Source organism: Struthio camelus, chromosome Z (genome assembly GCF_040807025.1).
Source record: "Struthio camelus isolate bStrCam1 chromosome Z, bStrCam1.hap1, whole genome shotgun sequence".
Taxonomy (NCBI): Eukaryota; Metazoa; Chordata; class Aves; order Struthioniformes; family Struthionidae; genus Struthio; species Struthio camelus.
The window spans coordinates 77,555,937-77,575,658 of record NC_090982.1 but is presented as its reverse complement, the minus strand read 5'-3'; the positions used below and the strand labels follow the sequence as shown (position 1 = coordinate 77,575,658).

Genomic DNA, 19,722 nt, shown 5'->3' with positions numbered 1-19,722 from the left:
CATAGGGAAGTTCGGTTTTTAACAAATAACTGTATCTGTCATCTACTTTGATAATGCCGGTTACTCTCAAGAAAATTCCTGAAGGGGCACATAACACAATAGTTAAAGCTCTACAGGCCTGGACCTCCTGAGCTCTGCTTCTGTTTTCCTTTCAGACACTGGACAAGTTCCCTGATCTCTCTGTACTTTGTTTTCCCCATTGTAAAAGATGAGAAAAATGTGTCGGAGGAAAGCAGTAAAGAAATTAAGCACTCTGAGGGTCCTGAATGAAGCCTCTGTGCTGGTCTGAATCACCCAGCCAGAAGCAGATGAGAATTGATTTAAAAATGTCTGACTAGATATGCCTGAAAAAAAGGGAAAGAACATTCACCTGCTAACACAGTAAAGAGGGTTTTAAGTAAGCAATTAGAGGGCCTGATGACAACAGCTTATAGACAGACATTAAAAAAAACGTGATCTGGAAAAGGGCTTAAACATTAGGGATGCAGTGTTACTTACAGGGCTACTGGAGGGAAAGGAGGAAGGATAGCAGTTCAATAGCTTAGAGGTTAGCTAATGCAAGAGTGGATAAACAGGAAGAACTAGATGTCTTAATAAATCATTTAATAGGTAAAACAGACATGATGGGCTAATTCATGAGGCTAGTACATTAATATAAAATAATAGAGCTTATTCTGGAAAGGGAAGAGATGTTTTCCTTGTATGTTCGTGTGCTTTGATATCCAGTGTATAAAAAGAGATGAACAAAACAGCAAACGTCTGGGCAGTAATACAAGGGTAAAGAACACAGACATAGCAAACCAGGAAGGACAGTCTTTTGTGAACAGTTAGTATGGTTATCTGAAATACAGAGCACAGTGGTAACGGGCAGAATTCTAACTGGGCAGACATACGATTGGAAAGGAGCGTAGGGGAACATGATCTGTTCAGCGTGTTCTTGGAGTGAGTTTGGTACAGCCCTTCAATACAGAGGGGGACAATTTTTTGGAGCTAGAGAGATGAAATCATAGTATGATACTTAGGAGAGGAAAAAGTGACATCGGTGAAGTGTTTAAAATGGACTTCAAGACGGAAATCTTCAGTAAATATGGAGAACTGGTAACTAATATCTCATGGGAAGGAAATCTAGGGCGGGGGAGGGAATTAAGCAGAACTGTCATTTCATTAAATAAATTATATTAAGGGCATAAGTCTAAGCTATCATGTTGCAGAGAAAGGTTCTGGAGAATGAATAAAGCGGCTAAATCACAAGCTCTTCATTCACCTCACACAGAAGAAGGATGCCTACAGAAGGTGCATAGCAGGCTGTTTTATCCAGGACAAACTGTGTGGGAAAGGCACAAAGTGATAAAAAGCTATCAAGGGCATAGAGGACAATAACAGTTCCTCTGTAAGCGTTGGGTTCTCTAGGGTTCTGTAACCCTTCTAGTAAGCGGCAGATCAATGAAGGTTTATGTCTGATACTCAGTGAAAGAAGCTCAGCAAATAATGGCTGGTTTTTTTTTGTTTTTTTTTTTTTTTAAACTCATTTCTTGCCAGCAATGGAGGGGGAGGGAGATTTTGAACTGAAGTAGAGAAGAAATAGGTCATTTAGGTAGGACAGATGTTTTCTGTCCATTTAACTGGGTGAAGCTGATTGTGTACTGAGAGAATTGCCTGGAGCAATATTGTCTTTGGGAGTTTTTGGAGCAGAGACAGGCAAAGTTCAGAAGACTAGGAAAAGAGCAAAAGAGCTTTCTAGGACATGTATCTTGAAACAGGGGAAAAAGAAAAGCTGTGCAATTATAGATGTATTGGCTTTGCTTCTTGGCCTAAATGTTGAAACAGTCAGGCAAACCACTTCAGAGTAGTTGGGGAGGGAAGAGATGATTAACAGTCAGAAGTTCAGAAAAACTCCATTAAGCCAAAATTAATTCCGTATTAGTGGCAGGCCTGAGGGCGAGGGAAGAAGCCATAAACAGCTGTCATGTATCTTGGCTGACATAGAGAGACATGCTCAAGATAAAATCACCACAGAGTGAGTGCTACACTTTTCGGGAAAAAATACACTGACAATAGGTATTGATGATTCATTATCAAACTCATGGGATTCATCAGGGATGTATCCTAGATCTGATATTCAATATTTTCTCTTCCAACTTTGCTTGCAGAATAAAGAACACATTTACTAAATCTGCACCACCATTGGCACCACCCGGCAGGAACTGCAAGCACACTGAAAAATAGGATTAGAATTGGCTAATTGGAGAAATAGTCTGAAAAAATTTGAGTGCAGTTCAGTAAGGGCAAATGTAAGATTTGCATATCCTGATGAGGCATTAGCTCTACCAAAAAGAATCTGAGTATATAACAGATCATATTCTGTCAGCTGAGTCCTGATGGTGCAAAAGGATATTATTTTAAATTATTCATAGGTGAATTCCAAGTCAAATACCTATTGTCTGCAAGATAGATGGAGTATCCTTTGTGCTCTGGTCAGCTTTGATAAGGCTTCAGCTGCTAACCAAAACCCATTTTGGGTACTGTGCTTCCAGAATGAGGTAAACTAACTGGGAAGCCCTCTGGAGAGTACCAAGAGTGATGACGGTTCTGACCGACTGATCCATAAGAAGCAACTGAACAAACTGGAGTTGTTTAGCCTAGGCAAGAGAAGACTAGAGTAAGGCATAACAGCCTTCAAATATGTAATAAATTCATTTGTGCTTTGTGTCCTTGGCAAGTAGTGCAAGGAACTGCAATCTAAGGGAGAGCAGAAGAGAACTTTTGACCATCCTAGGTCAAGATACAATTTGTTTAAATTCAATAATGAGTTTTATGTTAGAGAATGGGAAAGTTTCCCCGCCTGTAAGGACACTGCAGTCCTGGAATAGACAGTCAGAAGATTAGCCCTCGCTGGAGCTTTCTAGGACATTTATTGAGACTGACAGGCATGACCCTGCCTTGAGGTAGAGGATATATTTGATGACCTCCTGAAGTCCCTTCCAGTGGTCTTGGATTTTGTGACTGTTGTGGTGGTGATGTCCTGTCTGTGGGATGATGCTAGGACATGCATTTGTATTGGCTGAAGGGCACTAACAGTCGGTTCATGGCATTAGAGACACTTCAAGGGAAGAGGCGGAACAGGGCAGGGATTTCGAGGACCACTAGTTAAATTACCCAGGAGGACTAATAGGACAAGCAAACGACCTGCTAAAGCGGTGCTGGCATTGCAGCGAAGTGTGTGTGAGGGCGAGTTGGAGTACGGGCTCACATTACTATGGTACCAGTTCACAGTGCTGCCCTGTCAGTGCTGCCAGCATGGGGCATTTAGCACAGAGCACAGATTTTGCATGATAGCACCTCTTAGCAGATCTTCTTTCTTCTGCTGCTGCTTCATTCGCGTCTGTGAGGATTCTGCTTATCTTCAAGCATGTATCAGCTCTTCCTCTGCAGAAGTCTGACGTATTTCTTCTTCTCTACAGAGCAAGAGAGACAACTTCAAGCAAACAATCGGGACTTCAATCTACAGTTTGAATATGCTGTAAGTAATCAGCATATATTGTTTAATGCAGTTGTAATCACAGATGTGTCACATCTGCTTCATGTCTTCACCCTGTGAGGATATTTCCCTTCATGTTCATTTTGTTGTTTCAACTGGTTCACATCAGTACATGCTAGCTATGACTCTGCAAACAAAGGGCTTAAGTCTACGCTTTATGAAGAAGATTTAATTCCCTGGGCTTCACAGAAAGACCTGGACTATGCATGTTGCTGTATCTTGTGGCAAGACAACGGGAACTCTGCCAGAGGGCACATCAGGGAGATGCTTCATTACTGACTCAGGCACAGGGAGATCCATCTTTGCAGTCAGCCCTGCAAATGGGCAATTGAAAGAGATCTAATTCTGGAGGAGCGTAACACAGTAACTTTCCAGAAAATTATGTGAGTCAGAGTGTTTGCAGGATCAGGATCCAAGGTCTTTCAAAAACGGAACCTGGATGGAAATTTTCTGTTGAAAATGTGGCTCCATTTAAAGTAAAACATGAAAGGAAATGTGTCAGTTCCTCAGCTCTTGCAGTGAAATCCTCTCTGGCAGGAAGGTTTTGAATCTGGCCTTCATGGCTTCCTGCCAGCTTTTATTTCCAGCTCCTTAACAGCCTACTTGGGTTCACACTGTGCCATGAAATTCGTGATTCCAAGGAGCATCATTACATAGCCTGGCTGTGACCCAGGTCTGCCAAGCCCTGATGCCAGGCTGCTGTTTGGGCGAATGAGACTTGGGGACCATTTGCTGAAGCTGTGCATGCAGGAGAGCCAGCTCAGCTGGTAGGCCTGTGCTTCTTGGCTGTAAGGTAATCTCTTCGCTGAGGCTATCCTGAAGTTACATTCTTTTGAAGCCTTTGCAGCTGCCAACTGATATTGAAATGTATATTGGGAATTTTTTTCCTGTGCATCTCTGAATTCCAATGGTGAAACTCATCCTTCACTTTTACTCAGGAGCGCCTTTGAATCATATTTTGTTTTAGGACCATCAGAAATGTTTTTTAGGAGATTTCAGAACTGGAACATCCAAAATTTCAGAACATTTTAATTTTTCATGAGGTAGAAATTCTCACTTGCTACCAGCTTTGACTATAAGTCTTATTGTAGCTGATCTGTTGTCAAAGTGAACTGGATGGTTTGCGGTGGTCACCTTTCATCCATGAACTATCCTACACAGGTTAGAGACTTCCTAGGTATGGAGCTGCTGCACATGTACTGAATATTAAATGCATTGTAGGTAATACATGTAAAGGGCTGTTCACCTCCAATACCTATCAGGCCAGGTGATTTGAGACTTAGAAAGTGCATTTGATTAGCACAGAATCTGCCAGTACAATAAGGGAATTGGCATTGCCAGTATGCATGGATTTATGTTCCTTCATTGGATGCTGGATGTTGCAATGCAGAGTATGTGCAGAAGTGGGACAGTGAAGCAGGAGGCAGAGGCACAATGATTGCGGGGAGAGAGAGAGAGAGATCTCACAGATCTGATCTCACAGAGAGAGAGCAAGCAACCACCCAAAGAGATTTTGCATGTCACTGCTTCCTGCCCAAGGATTTGCAAATAACCAAAGTCAAGAAGAGGGCACTGAGAGCTCTGGAGAGCACTGAGAACAAAAGTCTGTTGGTTAGGTGTGAAAGTGCAGGCAGCCAAACAGCCAGCTCAGTATAATCTGTTAAAACTCAGCAGTGAATTTCTGTTAACCAGTCCCTCATGTTAGTCAGTTATGGCTCATGATTTCTGGAGCCCAGTGTAAATCAAGCTTTGGAAATTCTAGAAAACTGTCTAGAAAAAGCCAAGTCTTGAGGTGCTGCCAGAGTGGTGGGATACTAAAGAACTGTCCTTAAGTGATGATGCAAGCACTGCCCAAACTGTACAGACCTGGACATCATGTCCTGGGCTGCTTTTTTCCAAAAAGCCCTGATAAATTAGGTCGTATTTATTAAATCTCTGTTACCATGGTGTATGAAAAGGAACTAACCTTGCTTAACATTACTTCAGATTGCATGCTATAGGTTGCTGGATACATCTGGAAATGTCCAAAAGGGAGATCCTCCTTCCCTCTCCCCATCAACATACCATGAAACTCCTGAAAGTTAGCTCTACTAGTCTGGTAGTCTGCTGGAACGGAGAAATCTGGGCCCCTTCCTCACTTTCAGATTTGTCCAAACACTGTGAGGTTGCACTGCAAAGCACTAGGGTATGATCCAGTGGGACTGAAGCTATGCAGACGCCATACCCTGCCCTTGGCTGCAGAGGCACAACTGCTGTTAGGGTCAGTTGGCTCTCAGTGTGCTGGCATCTTCTGGGCAGAGTAATTTCTGTGTCCTGCAGCTGCAGTCCTCCCTGCCCAAGGCATCTTCTCACCCATATCTATTTAATTTGACCTGTGCATAAGGGGACAACAGAAGAGTTCAGATTGTCTATGCTTCATTGTGATACTCATTTCTTCAGGCCAGGAGAATCTGTCTGCATGGACAGCTGCACAGGTGATTGGAGTCTGCTTTATAGGGGCCAGGAGGAGAACGGCTATCATTCAGCTCTTGGTCCCACAATGGGGAGATCAATCCTAGTCTGAGTGCATGAGAGTCTTGTCCCAAGGCAGGATTGTCCTCTTGTCCCAGGAAGTTTGCGCTATACGGTTATTTCAGCCAGATAAAGAGGACATAAGGCAGAAACTGGAAAGAAACACAGCACTATAACAAAGCTTAGAAAGTGTTTTAGACAGTGTAAGCCACAGGGGTAAGGTTCGCTTTACTCAGTACTTTAAGGCCTTGTTAGCTGTAAAACCTATAGAACAGGTTCTTGTAACAAAGGGTAAATGTTTCTTCAGGGTGAAGCAGTTGTTGAGAAAGACCAACAAGGAAAAGAAAGGGAAATGCAAACAGAGGTATAGTGGATTGCCTTATTACTGCTGCCAGGCCGTATGTCACAGCTGGTGTACAGGTTTGAGCCTTTCACTAAAAAGAGAGTTTCTTCTATGTTGGCATAGATCAAAGGTACAAAAATGCTTTGTCCTTGTTTAGGCTCAGTGAGAATAGGGAAGTCGGAACATACAGTCAGAAGTAGGTGTGTTGCCCTGAGTAGTTTGTGATTATCTTTCCTTTATGGTGCAAAGTCTACAGGATGTTTGAAAAGGAAGAAGTGGAGAGCTGAGAAAAGCTATTGTGTGTGGAGTGTAACATCATTCTGGCAGTTGCAGAAAGTTGGCCTTCCTGATATGAAGCAAGACTCCTGAATATTCGCAAACCAGCTTTTCAGAAACATGATGCTGCATTGTGAAAAGCGGTGTCTGCCAGTTCGTGCAAGGGAATGTTCAGATCCATCCCACTTGGTCTTGTGGAAGACTTCAGAAGTCTTCCCTTCCAAATTCCCTTCCTGAGTTCATGAGAACACAACACAAAAGGTCAAGCTACAGTGTGTCGCTGTGATATTGCTCCAGCCACTGAAAGCTGAGCAGTGGCAGGACAGAAGGGTTAGACACTGTGTGGAAGCTGGACTGGTGGGATAAAGAACAGGACAGGAGTTGCACATAGTGGAAATCCTCTTAACACAGAGGCCTCATGAGGAGGCCGGGGTTCTCAGAGAGAGAGCTGAAGGCTTGTCCCTATGCACAGAGTGCTATGAAATGTATCATACAGATGGACTGGAAGGGTGGGGTGGTCTCCACCATCTGTGTGAACGGAGACAGTACAGACTGAGAACGGGATGAAGGGAGTGTTTCTTATCTGAAGAAACACAATGCCTCTTACACATCTCCTGACAATTTTTGCTGTGATTAAGAAACAGGAGGTGCCTGTGATTAAGGGCAGCAGCTCTGAGCGATCCTCTGGGAGTGCTTGGGTAGGTCAGGATTTAGTTGGACTTACTGTGAAAGCACTGGTGTATGCTGAAACTGGAGCTCTCAGATTGATCCAACCCCAAACATCCTTGGCTTTACCCTGCACAGCAAGAATGCAGTAGCTTAGAAAAATAAATCCGATTTTAAAGCAAAGCACTGTGCAATTAACTGGAAGGGCCAAGTGTGAAGGTATGTGCTGCCCACCAGCCCCCAAGAGCAGTTAGCAATGAGTCAGAAACCAAGTGTGAGTGAGTGACATGTGCAAAGGCACTTACTTCAGCACAAGAATGGACTCAATATTGGTCTGTAAAAATGAAAGGTCACGTCTAAATCCTGTGTTTATTCACACTGCAAACAGGCAGATTCTCCCAACTTAAATAAGAGATTTGTCTGTGTAAAGATTGAAAGAAAGTGGAGAGCAGAGTGCCGTATGTGGTCCAGTGAGATTTAAGGAGTTTAATTAATATTCTTATGTGAGGCAATTCAGTGTGGCTGCGCTGTCCCCAACGGAGCTGCAGTGGCAACTTCTCCAGTGTGGATCCGCCATGACGGTCCACCTCTGCACCTCTCTGTCTACAGACCCTCTGGAGAAGGAAATCTCTTCTGAAGGTTTTTCATGTTGTCTCCGATTCAAATCCCTTTTTATTTCTTCAGTTTCATGGTGGAATTCAGCACAGCTGCACTGGGACGTCACAAAGGGCTGCAAAAACAACTTTGAAATTGGCTTTCAGACAATAGGAGAGGAAGTGCAGGGCCCATGAGTCAAAGACAAATTTCATCTTGGATCAGGATTTAGGGTCAAACTAGCATCCTTTCTGTAGGGCCAGCAGTGAGGGGGCTGCTTGGCTCTTTTTATTTTCCTTGGTCACCTGATAAATTCTCTAGTGAAACAGGAGGGATTCATATAACTTTCTATGGCTGATACTGCCCTGGGCTAGAGCAACAGCAGGGGAATCTCATCTCTTTGAAATAATGAGAGCAAGGAGCTCGCACAGTAGGCTTAGGCTCAACTCCGTTTCCTATACTCTGATTGAAGAGGATGCCTGGTGGGTCATCCGCCAGGACTCTTGTCAGTTTGATCAACAGCAGCAACAGCTGCCCTTTGATCCTGTACTGAACCTGCAAATGTTTCCCAGTGTTCTTCACACCCGAGGTTGAAGGGAGTATTGTCTAATCACATTAAAAGTGGTTTGAGTAACTCCTGAGCAAATAACTGCAGCAGCATCCTGCAGTGCTCTTTCCGCATCTAGGGTGGTGTTACCTGGAGCAATCCAAAGAGCAGCTGTGCTGAGGCAGCACTGCCAGAGAGCAGCAAGTGCAGGACTGCTCCATGAGAAGGGACAAGCTGGGAGCTGAGGATGTCTCCAGCGCAGGTAGTGCCCTTACTGACCGGGGCACAGTCCTGCAGCATATGATCAAGGTGGGCAAGGCAGGTGGCTGATGGCAGGGTCCATCCCGACAGTCTCAGGCAAGGGGCAGTGATGAACCATGTCCACAGTCCATGCAGGGAGTCCAATCAGGAGCAGCAGGAAATGGGGCTAGAGGCAGGGCTGAAGGCAGGGCTAGAGACAAGATGCCTACAGCATAGGTCTGAGATCCATCTAGGAAACAAGGACGGATACAGATCTGCAACAGACACACCAATGACATAGTTCAGGCAAGGACTGAAGGCCCAGGCCTGGGCTTAAATGGAGCTCCTTGGCCATGGGCAGAGGTGTGGGGGGAGGCAGGTGAGCTTAGGGCGGTTAAGGCCTGTTAGTGCCCTCAGGGCCCTGAAAGGCACAGAACGGCTGATTTGTCCAAGACATGAAGTGCTGTGAAGTCCGTGGACTCTCACGGGACCGAGTCCTTGGCTCTTCATTTTAGCTCAAACCTCATGCAGACAAAACTACTGCACTGGTTGGGAGCCTGCTTGTGTGAAAATTTAGTGACCAGGCGAGTGTGAATTGGTGTTTGCCTTCCCTTGCATTCAGCAATGTTCTGCCCTGCCCTTCTGCTCAGATACTGGACTAAGCTGGAGGAGAGGGCAGTGTAGTTAAAGCAGATAACCAGGAGACAAGGCTTTCGGATCCTGGTCTTGACCTGTCTGCGAGTGATGATGTGACATAACGCAAGTGATGCCACCCCCTTTTACCTCCATGCATTTCTCTGCATCAGTAGGATAAGGATACTCACTGCAGGGATGACACACTGATTAACAGCTTTGTAACGGGATGACTCCATCCAAAAGGAAGAGTGTAGGAAAACAATCCTAGTGAATATATTTTCCTAGATATTTTCCTGGAATACCCAATGTATGATTATATTCTGGAATTCTTTACGTTATTGCTGCCAAGAGGCAGAGGGGGTCAAAGGGTTATATGTGCAACAAATTCCCAAATCTGTTAATGAAAAAAAGAAAAAAAAGGAGTGTGGGTTGGATATGAATCTTTCTATTTCTGGTATTGGGCTAGCCTTTTACTTCTGAGAGCAAGGATGAAATCTTTATAGGGACCAGATGAACCCCCATTCGCTTCCTATGGGCCTTTCTCACTCTTCTCTTGATCTCGGGCCGCAGTCAAACATGATTGCTCTGTGAATGGCAGTTGCATGCTTTCAAATTGCACTGCTGCAGTTAAACAAAATGTCACTGAATTGTGCTCCAGCAGTCTCCTTGCAAGGGTTTATCAAAGCACCTGGGAAGGCCGTTTCTGTTTCTCAGCTGCTTCTCTGGTTTGTGCCTTGTGCTATGTTGGCACCAGTGTAAGTGTCATGGTGCAACACCTCCCCACAAGACAGCCAATCTTGCTGTAAGGTTTGCTTTGAGGCAGTTTGTCCAGTTGCAAGAAACTAATATAGCGCTGATCTAGGAATGTAAATTCAGATGGGCAGCTGCTCTCCTACCTACCATGCCCTGCCCTTTCTGAGTATCGCCCTTTAGCCCCTGTAACCTGACCACAAATGCAGCAGTGTCTCATATATCCAGTGTCTTTTATGGTGAGGAGATTGTTTGTTCAAGGAACAAAGGTAGGAGCCATCTGCTGAGTGTTTGCCTGTGGTCTGACGTCACAGGCAGGATTCTGAAAACACCCCCAAAGTAACAGCTCATCAGTCAGATCTGGACTTGTTTAACTGTGGTGCTATAGGCACTATTCTTAGGGACAGCATTTCAGTGGAGTCACACTTCCAGGAGGTGTGAATCTAGCCCCTGAAAAGAGCAGATTAGAAAAATCCATCACCCACAGACAATGCTGTTCTCATATCAAACTTTGCATTTGTAGATCTTGAAACCGAAGGTGGGTAACCACTGTCTTTCCTACTGCTTAAGGAAACAGGCACACACAGAGGGACTGTCCAAGGTCGCACAGGAAGTCGAGGGCAGAACTGGGAATAAATGTAAAGCTCCTGATTCCCATCTTTGTCTTGACTCATAAGGCTGCTTTTCTTGGATGTTTAGTTTTTATAATTCTGTAGGAAAATAAGAAGCTGCTGTAAGCCTGTATAATACTTAATTGCTTCTTCCAAAATTTTTCCTCTCCCTCACTTTTCTTACATGGGCAGATGCCCATGTAAGTGATGGAGATCCATCACTGAAAACAGAGCATGGGGGAGGTAAGAAGGATGTTGCACTAGAGGCATTGCTTATAAAATGATGGTGGCCTGTGGACTGCTTAACACACTGCAGTGCTGCAGGTTTCTGTAGTACCCCTCCCATCCCAGAATAAGGTTCTCGTACAACTGTTAATAAAGGACATGATGGTACTAGGCATCACAAAATGGGATAAGATAAGAGCAGAAGCCGGCTGAGGTTTCCCTCTAGTCAACTGAGAGCCTAGGCTGTCAGAGCACACAACTCTGGCATGTTGCATGAAAATAGAAATGATCTCTTACATAGAGCTTCAGATGTATCCTTGAAATGAGAATTCAGAGCCTTGAAGTGGAAAGGCTGAAGTTTTCCTTAGCTTGTTTTTAATCATTTAATATTTACATTCTCATAGCTAAGGGCTATGGACAAGTTTACTTGTTGAATTACAAATTTGCATGGTGATGATGGGTAATTTTTTTTCTTTGGGTGCTTGGTTTTAATTATAGCTTCTGAGACAGTCAGGCAATCGCTTGTGATGCTACCTATCCTCATTCTGTTCTCTGTAGTGTCCCAGTATCCCGAAAGACAGAGTGTGACAAACAATATCATGATCTTGAACTACTATGCAGAAAATGCTGGACGGCCTGTTGTTAAGTTAGCATTTGGAAGCTGTTATGTTTGGGGTTTTTAACATGACAATAGGAAACAAAATGAATGTGTCTGGTTCATTCAGCGGTTTTCCTGATGTAATTAATGGTCAGAAATAGAAGGCAGGAATTGAAATAAAACACTCCCATTCTTTTCCTTTCCACCTCTGAGATTTTGCAGACAAAGTCCTTCAAACTTTATGTGAGTGTTTACAGAATAGTTTTTCTCACATTGTATATGACTGTCTTCAAAATCTGGTGACACATGAAGGTCAGGTCCCCTGTACATACTTCTTCCTGTAGCTACTGTCTTCTCCTTTTAAAGTGGCAGTGACATTTTGCTTCAGAATAGCAGGGAATGAGCCTCTTTAGATCTGGGTTTTATTAAAAAATCTGCCAGACTGTGTGTCCACTGGACACTGACTTGTCAGGCAAGTTTTTTAATTCCCTACATTTTAGGTTTACTGAGCATGCAGCTATTTCATTGCTTGTGTTTTAGTAGTGTCTGTGGAGCCTGTATGCAGCGCATATTAGGAACTTTGAAATAAACCAAATTTAAAGGTGTGTGGTGGCATTTGTTAACATTTAGATCACAGGCAGAGTTAACCACATCCAGAGATGGCTACATGATGTCAAAAGACAGGCAAGATGATTGTTTAAATGATGATCACTGATAAACATCTCTTCTTGCTAGAGTGCGGTCAGCTGGTCAATTTGGTTAGCACTTCCACGGAGTTTCCATCTCTGCTCTCTCAGAGGCTTACTGACTGGCTTGTACAAACGGATAACACATCAAATTAATGCTGAAGACTGTTTTGTACTTTGTGTCTGGATACAGCCAGGAATCCAGTAACTGCCTGAAATGGAATAGCTTCCTCCATGCACACCTTATGGTGGCGATGTTGAGTAATTGGTTGACTTGCTTAAATAATTTATTTAATGACAGAAACAGGCTGATTGTGAGTCAGCTTATGAGTAGAGATCCTGGACCAATGCATGGATTGGAAGTGGTCTGTAGTTCATGTTCAGCAGCTCATGTGTTCAGAGGAGTTCAGATCCATCCCAGCTTACCAGTGTCTAAAGTTTATTACAATGCTATAGTCACCACTTGCTCTTATGTAGAACCAGCAAATCTATTACTGAACAAAGGTGCACTGCACAGTACCTGCCTCCCTGGGCTGTCACGCCTTAGATTCCCATGAGAGGGCTAAATGCACCTTTTCTGGAGAGCTTCTCTGGGGTAAATTTAGATGTGCTGGCAACAGCTTGCATACACGCTTCCATGACTAAACATGGATGAGTGCTTGATAAACTTCATATAAAAAGAAAATCTAGTACACCCGAATACTGAAGGGAGGAAAGTAGCTGCCATTCCACTGGAGCACTGGGAAAGGTCTGTATCACAATGTGTCCTCAAGCCAAGGAAGAAACCTGTGGGTCACATTTGCCTGTCCAGCTGTGCATAACTCCTTCTATCCTTGGAGTAAGGACTCTGTGCTCATGCTATGCCTCCATCTTTGCTCAGTGTATCCCTTTGTACTTTGTTATGCCCTCAAGACTTCACATTTTAACAGTCTTCCAGACCCAGGCCTATTGATATTCCAACGGAGTGTCAGATTTGATAACAGTAAATCTCTGAGATGTCGCTAGACATTCAGTCCAGGGTCCCACATTGTTACCACTGCCCTCAACACAGTGAGTTCTTTGGTATGGTCCACTCTGGAGAGACAATATGGAAACAGTAACTGCTGCTGCTTTGGCTACCATGCTGCTGAGGCAAACAGAGAGATGTGGGCTGCTCCAGCCGCTGCGTGTAGCCTAGGGCAGCTTCAAAGAGCACTACAAAGCAGAGACAGATCTGAGCTAAAACTAGCTGGTGGGCTCAGTAGGGTGGATTGAGCCTGTCCCTCAGGTGGGTAGAACTGGATCAGAATGCCATGAGTTTTGGGGTAGAAAATGCTCAGACCTGTAATATCTATCTTTGGTCTTTCTTCTCTGGTTTGAAGAAGACAGAACTGAGGGAGTGGCTAATGCTTGTGGCTGGAGGGGCTGTCTGCAATTCAAAAAGGAAAGTAGGAATAGGGAACAAAGTCACAGCTTGCTTACAGAAGTAAGTGTTGAATTCTTGTATTAGTGGGTCTTTGCACAACACCGCATTCAAGTGATCTTTATGGAAGAGAAAACAGCAGCCTCTTCAAGTCGCTGAGTGAGAAGCTGCTGAATCAGCTAAAAGCTTTAAGATCAGATTCAGCTTCTAGGCAGACCTATAGCTCCTATGTGGTTGCCTGGCTGAATGGCGCTTAGAAGTCTCAGGAGAAGTTACGAACAACTGACATAGCATGCATTTTCTAACCCTGCTTTGTTGATGCTAACAACAAAAAGCTAACATCTGAGTTAGCTATGACTATAACTGACTGGCTACAGTTTTTAGTTCTCTTTGTGTAGCTCCTAAGTGGAAAGAGTAATAAAGGGAAACTATGTCTCTGTGTGTGAGTGACTGTACCTGTGCCTATCTGGAATTGCACTGGCAGAAACTGAGCATCATGTTTTCACGAATTCCATGAGGAATTCTGTCTGTTTACCCAAACTCAGCATGACTGTATTGGGGAAAGGAAATGTTTTTTGAGCTGCTGCTGGAAACAATGCTATTGCTAAATATAAGCAAGTAAAAACACAGTTGAAATGGGTTGTGCTGTAATTTTTGTTTCCTGTTTTACCAATCCTTTTTTTTGCCTTTCTTTCCCTACAGAGCAATTCAATTAAAACATCGAAATACAACTTCTTCACTTTCCTGCCTCTCAACCTGTTTGAACAGTTTCAGCGAATAGCCAATGCTTACTTTCTTTTCTTGCTGATTTTGCAGGTATGAATTCACTGTGCTGTTTCTAACAGATTGTGTTGTCTGTTATCAGAGCCTGGCTATGTATTGATAATTGTAATGAAGTGCAAGCTATGTGCCGGGATTAGCATCTTAGCAAAACCTTAAAGTAGGTAGAACGTAGGGCAGGAAAAAGCAGTTTCCTCCCTTACCTTTGAATATGATGGTTTGAACTAAGCGAAGAAAAAAATTTAATTAAAATTTTCAACAAGTTGTGTACATTTTTCATGCCCTGTCCTACTACCTTTTTGTGTCTACATCTAAGTGCTCCTGGCTGTCCTTGGCTTTGTGTATTCCTTCGGTAGTATAAAAGGAAGTCATCTCTTATTCAAACGTTTAAAGGCAAATTCTTTATATTCCACTGCCTGCCTCATAGGAAATAGCATGAAGAAGAACAAATTTTCCTTGGAAAGGAAGGAGTTAACATCAGGAAGGCTGACAGTTGCAGCTAGTTTGCACAGAGAATTGAATATTGCTGCTCTCTGCTCGGTAGAGTGAGGAAGGTCTCTAATATGGAGCATGTCAAACAGTGGCAATGCTATTGAACCCTGTGGCTCGTAATAGCACTGAATTGCGCTTTGCCCAGTGCTGATAATAATACTACTCCTTCTGAAAGATGAGCATATCAGAGAAATTGATAGCAGGATTTTTTGCCCTTTTGCACTTTGCTACAATATGGATTAAAGCTGTGCACTTTGTCATTTTTGAGTCTTATTGGAATACATGTTATCAAAAAACCTGGTCTAATTTTTATTATATGGTAAGTATGATATTTTAAATTTGATCATTTCACTGCAAACAAGTTTGCAAAACTGCCTTTTCCAAACCATCTTTTTCCCTCTTAGCTTGAAAATGTGTAGGCAAAATTTTGTTAAGGCTAAAGCAAACTATGCACAATCTTTTTTGCTTATTTGCAGAAACAAAATTTAGGAAATTTCAGCCCACGTGTATATTTTTCAGGGAACTAATTTATACTAAAAAATGCATTTTTAGCTAAGCTGACAGCACTGTTCCTGCGTTGTGCTGCACTCTAGCTGTTTGTCAAATTTAGAGTATTTCAAGCTATTTGCCTTAAATTCCTCAGTACCTTTTGCTGAGCCATTTAGAAGCGGTTGTATATAAAACTGTATCGCTTTTCTACTTTGTTTATCGAGGTAGGCTAGAACGGGTAGCTATTAGTCTTTTTATCATATTCACCCATTTAAGTTTTTCCCTTGTCTGCCCACTCGCTCCATCCCTGTAGCACTGAAAGTATCTCTGCCTACATCAGGCATGGATTTGATGGGCCAGCTGTGGGGACTCTGCCTCCCCACTCCACTGGCACAGCCCAGTAGGTCATGTATTTTCCCAGTTAGGGGAAAAGATAGCAGTTACATTACGTGGCTATGCAGTCTCCACAGTGGCATGGCTCTACAAATCATTCCTCCTGACTGAATTTGGTGGTGCTTGTAAGATCTTGGTCGTGACGGTGCAGCAGCAGGAGTGATCTCAAAGAGCAGCTCTCCATCCTTAAAAATGCTTTAGTGGCAAATACGTCACTTCAATCATTCTCATGGAGCTGATGCTATCCGAAACCATTCTGATGGATATGATGATGCTAGAGTCACATTGCTTCCATCATTAGCGCTGGTCTTCTAGAGGAAGGGGGGAACTACACTGGGGTAAGGCATCTTTATATCAGTGACAGCAAAAGGCCTTTGACCAGCGGTTGCTTTCAATTCTCGGGTCCTCACGCTAGCAAAAATGGAAACAAAAATGGTTCTGCTGGTCTAGTAAGGGCAAAGTCAGCCCTGGCAACAGCTCTCTGTTGTTTGTTGACATGAAGTTTACCTCAGCAAAATACCAAGAGTTACCGAAACAAAAATAGAAGCGTTTGAAGGTTCTGCACAGCAGGCTTTGCTCATATAGCTCTGTGTTCCTCTCTCCAGGCTTGCCCATGTCAGGGCCTCCAGCGAAAATCCACTGGGGACTTTGTAATTCTAGTGGTACAAACAACAAGGGAGAGCAATCCATTGCGTTTCCTGAGAGCTCCATTTTTATATCCTAAATTAGAGCTTGGCTTGTAAACAAAGGCATGGTTTCCCTGGTTCTTCCACTTTGTGGGGTGACATGCAAGTGCAGCGTTTCTATCTTTACTCTGTATTCAGATATCATAGAAAAAATATGGTCTATTGCTTCCACAAAATGCAGTGTTTTATTTCCTTCTTTTTACTGAACTGACAAGAAACTTCTCAACCCAGATCTCTTTTTTTCTGCAGCTGATTCCTCAGATTTCCTCATTGTCCTGGTTTACAACGGTGGTGCCCCTACTGCTGGTGCTGGCTATATCAGGCGCCAAGGATGCCATTGATGATTTCGTAAGATTGCTGTCCTGCACTTTGGAGTTAGCCCATGATTCTTCAGGACTATGACTAAAGCAAACTACTGAAAATTAACACAGCCAGTGGCACACAGTTGGAGAATTGGTCTGTGGCCAAGATGGGGTCTGAGATTAGATTCCCAATTTTATATTTCATTACCTAAAAAGGAGCCAGAATTTCCAAATTGCTGAAATTCCAAAATGCAGCCCAGGAGCTCCATTGACTTTCTCTGGAACTGGTTAGCACGTCTGAAAATGTGATAGACACACCTGAATACGTGCACAAGAGTCTATTCTTGGGCTTCCACTTTGGAAAACTCATCCTCTTCCATCTAGGTCCTATGTCTGTGTCTGGAGGGGAGGAGCCTCCTGCTAGGAAAGCGCGTTTGGTAGGAAGTAACTATACAACCTGTGTGTAATTTTTCAAACTTTCCCAGCCTTGGCTAAAATTTGCTCCCATCAAAGCTGAGGGTAAAAGTTCCATTGACTTCACTGAGAGATGTGAGGCTGAGTTTAGCACCTGATTTTATCTCTTTTTTAAAATAAGTTTGATGCCCGAGCTTGGTCTATGGGGACTCAGTATAACTTTGTATATAGGCAGACAGCGACATAATTGTGGAGTGTGAGCAGTCAGAGATGGTGAGGTGCTCTCCCAGGAAAAAATACCAGAACATTTGGGGCCACTTTCCATATCAGAGCAGAGGAACGAATTTCTCTGGGTACTTAGTTCACAAAACTGTGATGGGCAGGACCAGCCCCAATGGAGTCGGGATTATGTTAAGTGACATATAAGGCCCTACCCTCCTCCTTCCTCCCTCCAAGAGCAAGCCCCATGTCACCTATTCCTCTTTGCAGTCTGGTTATGCCATCTCCTACTAGCTAAACATGGTCTCAACTGTGACTCAGCTATGACTCTAATCTATGCTTGCATGCATGGCTATAGTGTCATTGCCCATTTATGCCAGCTGGGTGAAAACCTAAAATGTTCATGCACTGCCTACACATCTTGTACGCTTGGTTTCCTGGAAATGTCTTTTAACATGTTGGTCAACTTTTCAGAATCGACACAGAAGTGACAAACACGTCAACAACCGCCCAGTTCAGGTGCTGATCAATGGCATGTAAGTCTTGTTTCTTCTGCTGTAATTTCAACTGAATATTTATCACATTTTGTTGCTATTTTGTGTGTCTGATTCCCAAAGAGCACTAAACAATTTAAAATGGGATCTTCTTTCACGCTGTTTGTTCACAGTGCTCAGTGCAATTCCGTGCTACTGTATCTGATTAGTGATTCCAAAACACAGTACCACAATCAGTGTAAGACATTATGGCTGTGCCCCTGCATAGATAAAAAGTAAACTATTTATTTTCCATGATATGTATCTTTTTAAATAGGTGATGCCTTGAGAGTATCATATTATTTTTCTCGTTACCCTAGAGACACCAAGCAGGGCCATTTGTGTTTATTGTATTTATTTCTGAGCCAAGCAGAACTAGACATAATCAACAAGCAATTTTAGATTAAAACACGTGAGTAACTTCTCCATACATGTTGTAATACTTTGAGTGTGTCTACTTATATATGAAATGCTTCTGTCCTAGAGGTATTCAAAACATTTCAGCTGTACATCTTAGGCATTGTACTGCTCGCCCTTTTTTTTCCTTCAGAAAAAAACAACAGACCCTTCGGCTTTGTGGCAGACAGATGAGCTATGTACTTGCAGCTCCATGGAGTCCAGTTGTCCATACGACACAGCTGTTGACAGCTGTGAAGTCCCTGGTGGCTCTGATAGTTTTTCTGTACTATAGATAGCAGTATATTGTGTAAACCCCAACAGATGCTCAGACAGTTAAAAATAGAACTGGAAGCTGAAGAATAGGCACATGCTTTTAATATTTTCAGCTAAGTAAACTAATTTCTTAGTTTACTGTGTATTAGTTACTGTGTCTACTAAACAATTGCATTGAAATGCAAATTTGCTAAGATTCTGCCTGTTTCAAAACACCTAGAAACCAGAGGTCCTGCCCAGCTCTGGCTGACATCGAATAAGAAAGGGCTGAGATGAGCTCAAGCCTGAATCCCAGTCCTATTTTGAAATAATTCTTGACATTTTCATCTTTAAGTTTTTTTCAGATACAGACAACACGACTTGGTTAGGTTGGCATTTGCCATTTAGCTGGACGTCTTGATTAGCGCTGTAAAGGCCATTGCAGGCACTGCCTTAACCAGCTGTAGCACCTGGATTCCTGCCCTTTTAACAGCCAGTCCCACACAGGGTCAGAATTGCTGTTCTGGCCCTCAATCCTGCTTAGAACTAACATAACTAACATAACTGGCAATTTTCCCAGGCATTTGGGATATCTGTTACAATGAAGAAGAGAGTTCTTTATAAGCCAGTGTGACTCTTTAGGGGAAGGAAGGGAGTAATCAGTCCAGACAGGACATTGCACATGGACTGTGTTGCTATTGTGGGACCTGGTTTCAACCTTGCATGTGTCGCCACGTGAACACTGTTGCTACCTTTTTGTATCATGATAGTCTCTCAGAGTTTAGCATGGACCAGGCCACAGACTGGCTGGCCCTGCTCCATTTAATCTACAGTCCAGTTCCTGATAACGCTTACAACCTGGCTTTAGGAGCAGAGCTGAGTCTCCTAGGTTCCTAAGAGTATTTGCGTTATGTGCTTACTTAAAAGGAGTTTTCTTGCAGGTTGAAGGATGAAAAATGGATGAACGTCCAAGTAGGGGATATAATAAAACTAGAAAACAACAACTTTGTGACGGTGAGTACAGTTTCTCTCCATGATGAGCACATTTGGTCTTTGTAATTACTCTTCTCACTCACAAGCAAATTAGACAGTAGTGACGCTAACTGCCTCAGAGAGCTGCAGTGTTCGGAAACCACAAGT

General features: G+C 43.2%; 1 protein-coding gene across 2 annotated transcripts in view; it reads left to right on the top strand.

Moving 5' to 3' along the window:
- LOC104150896 (phospholipid-transporting ATPase ID) overlaps positions 1–19,722 on the top strand; it is an 88,979-nt gene that overhangs the window by 28,031 nt on the left and 41,226 nt on the right. For both annotated transcript variants that reach the window (XM_068926923.1, XM_068926924.1), the window contains exons 3-7: positions 3,462–3,520; positions 14,326–14,439; positions 16,713–16,811; positions 17,873–17,934; positions 19,524–19,596. In XM_068926923.1, coding sequence (XP_068783024.1) covers positions 3,462–3,520; positions 14,326–14,439; positions 16,713–16,811; positions 17,873–17,934; positions 19,524–19,596 — 407 coding nt within the window. The remainder of the gene's footprint in view (positions 1–3,461; positions 3,521–14,325; positions 14,440–16,712; positions 16,812–17,872; positions 17,935–19,523; positions 19,597–19,722) is intronic.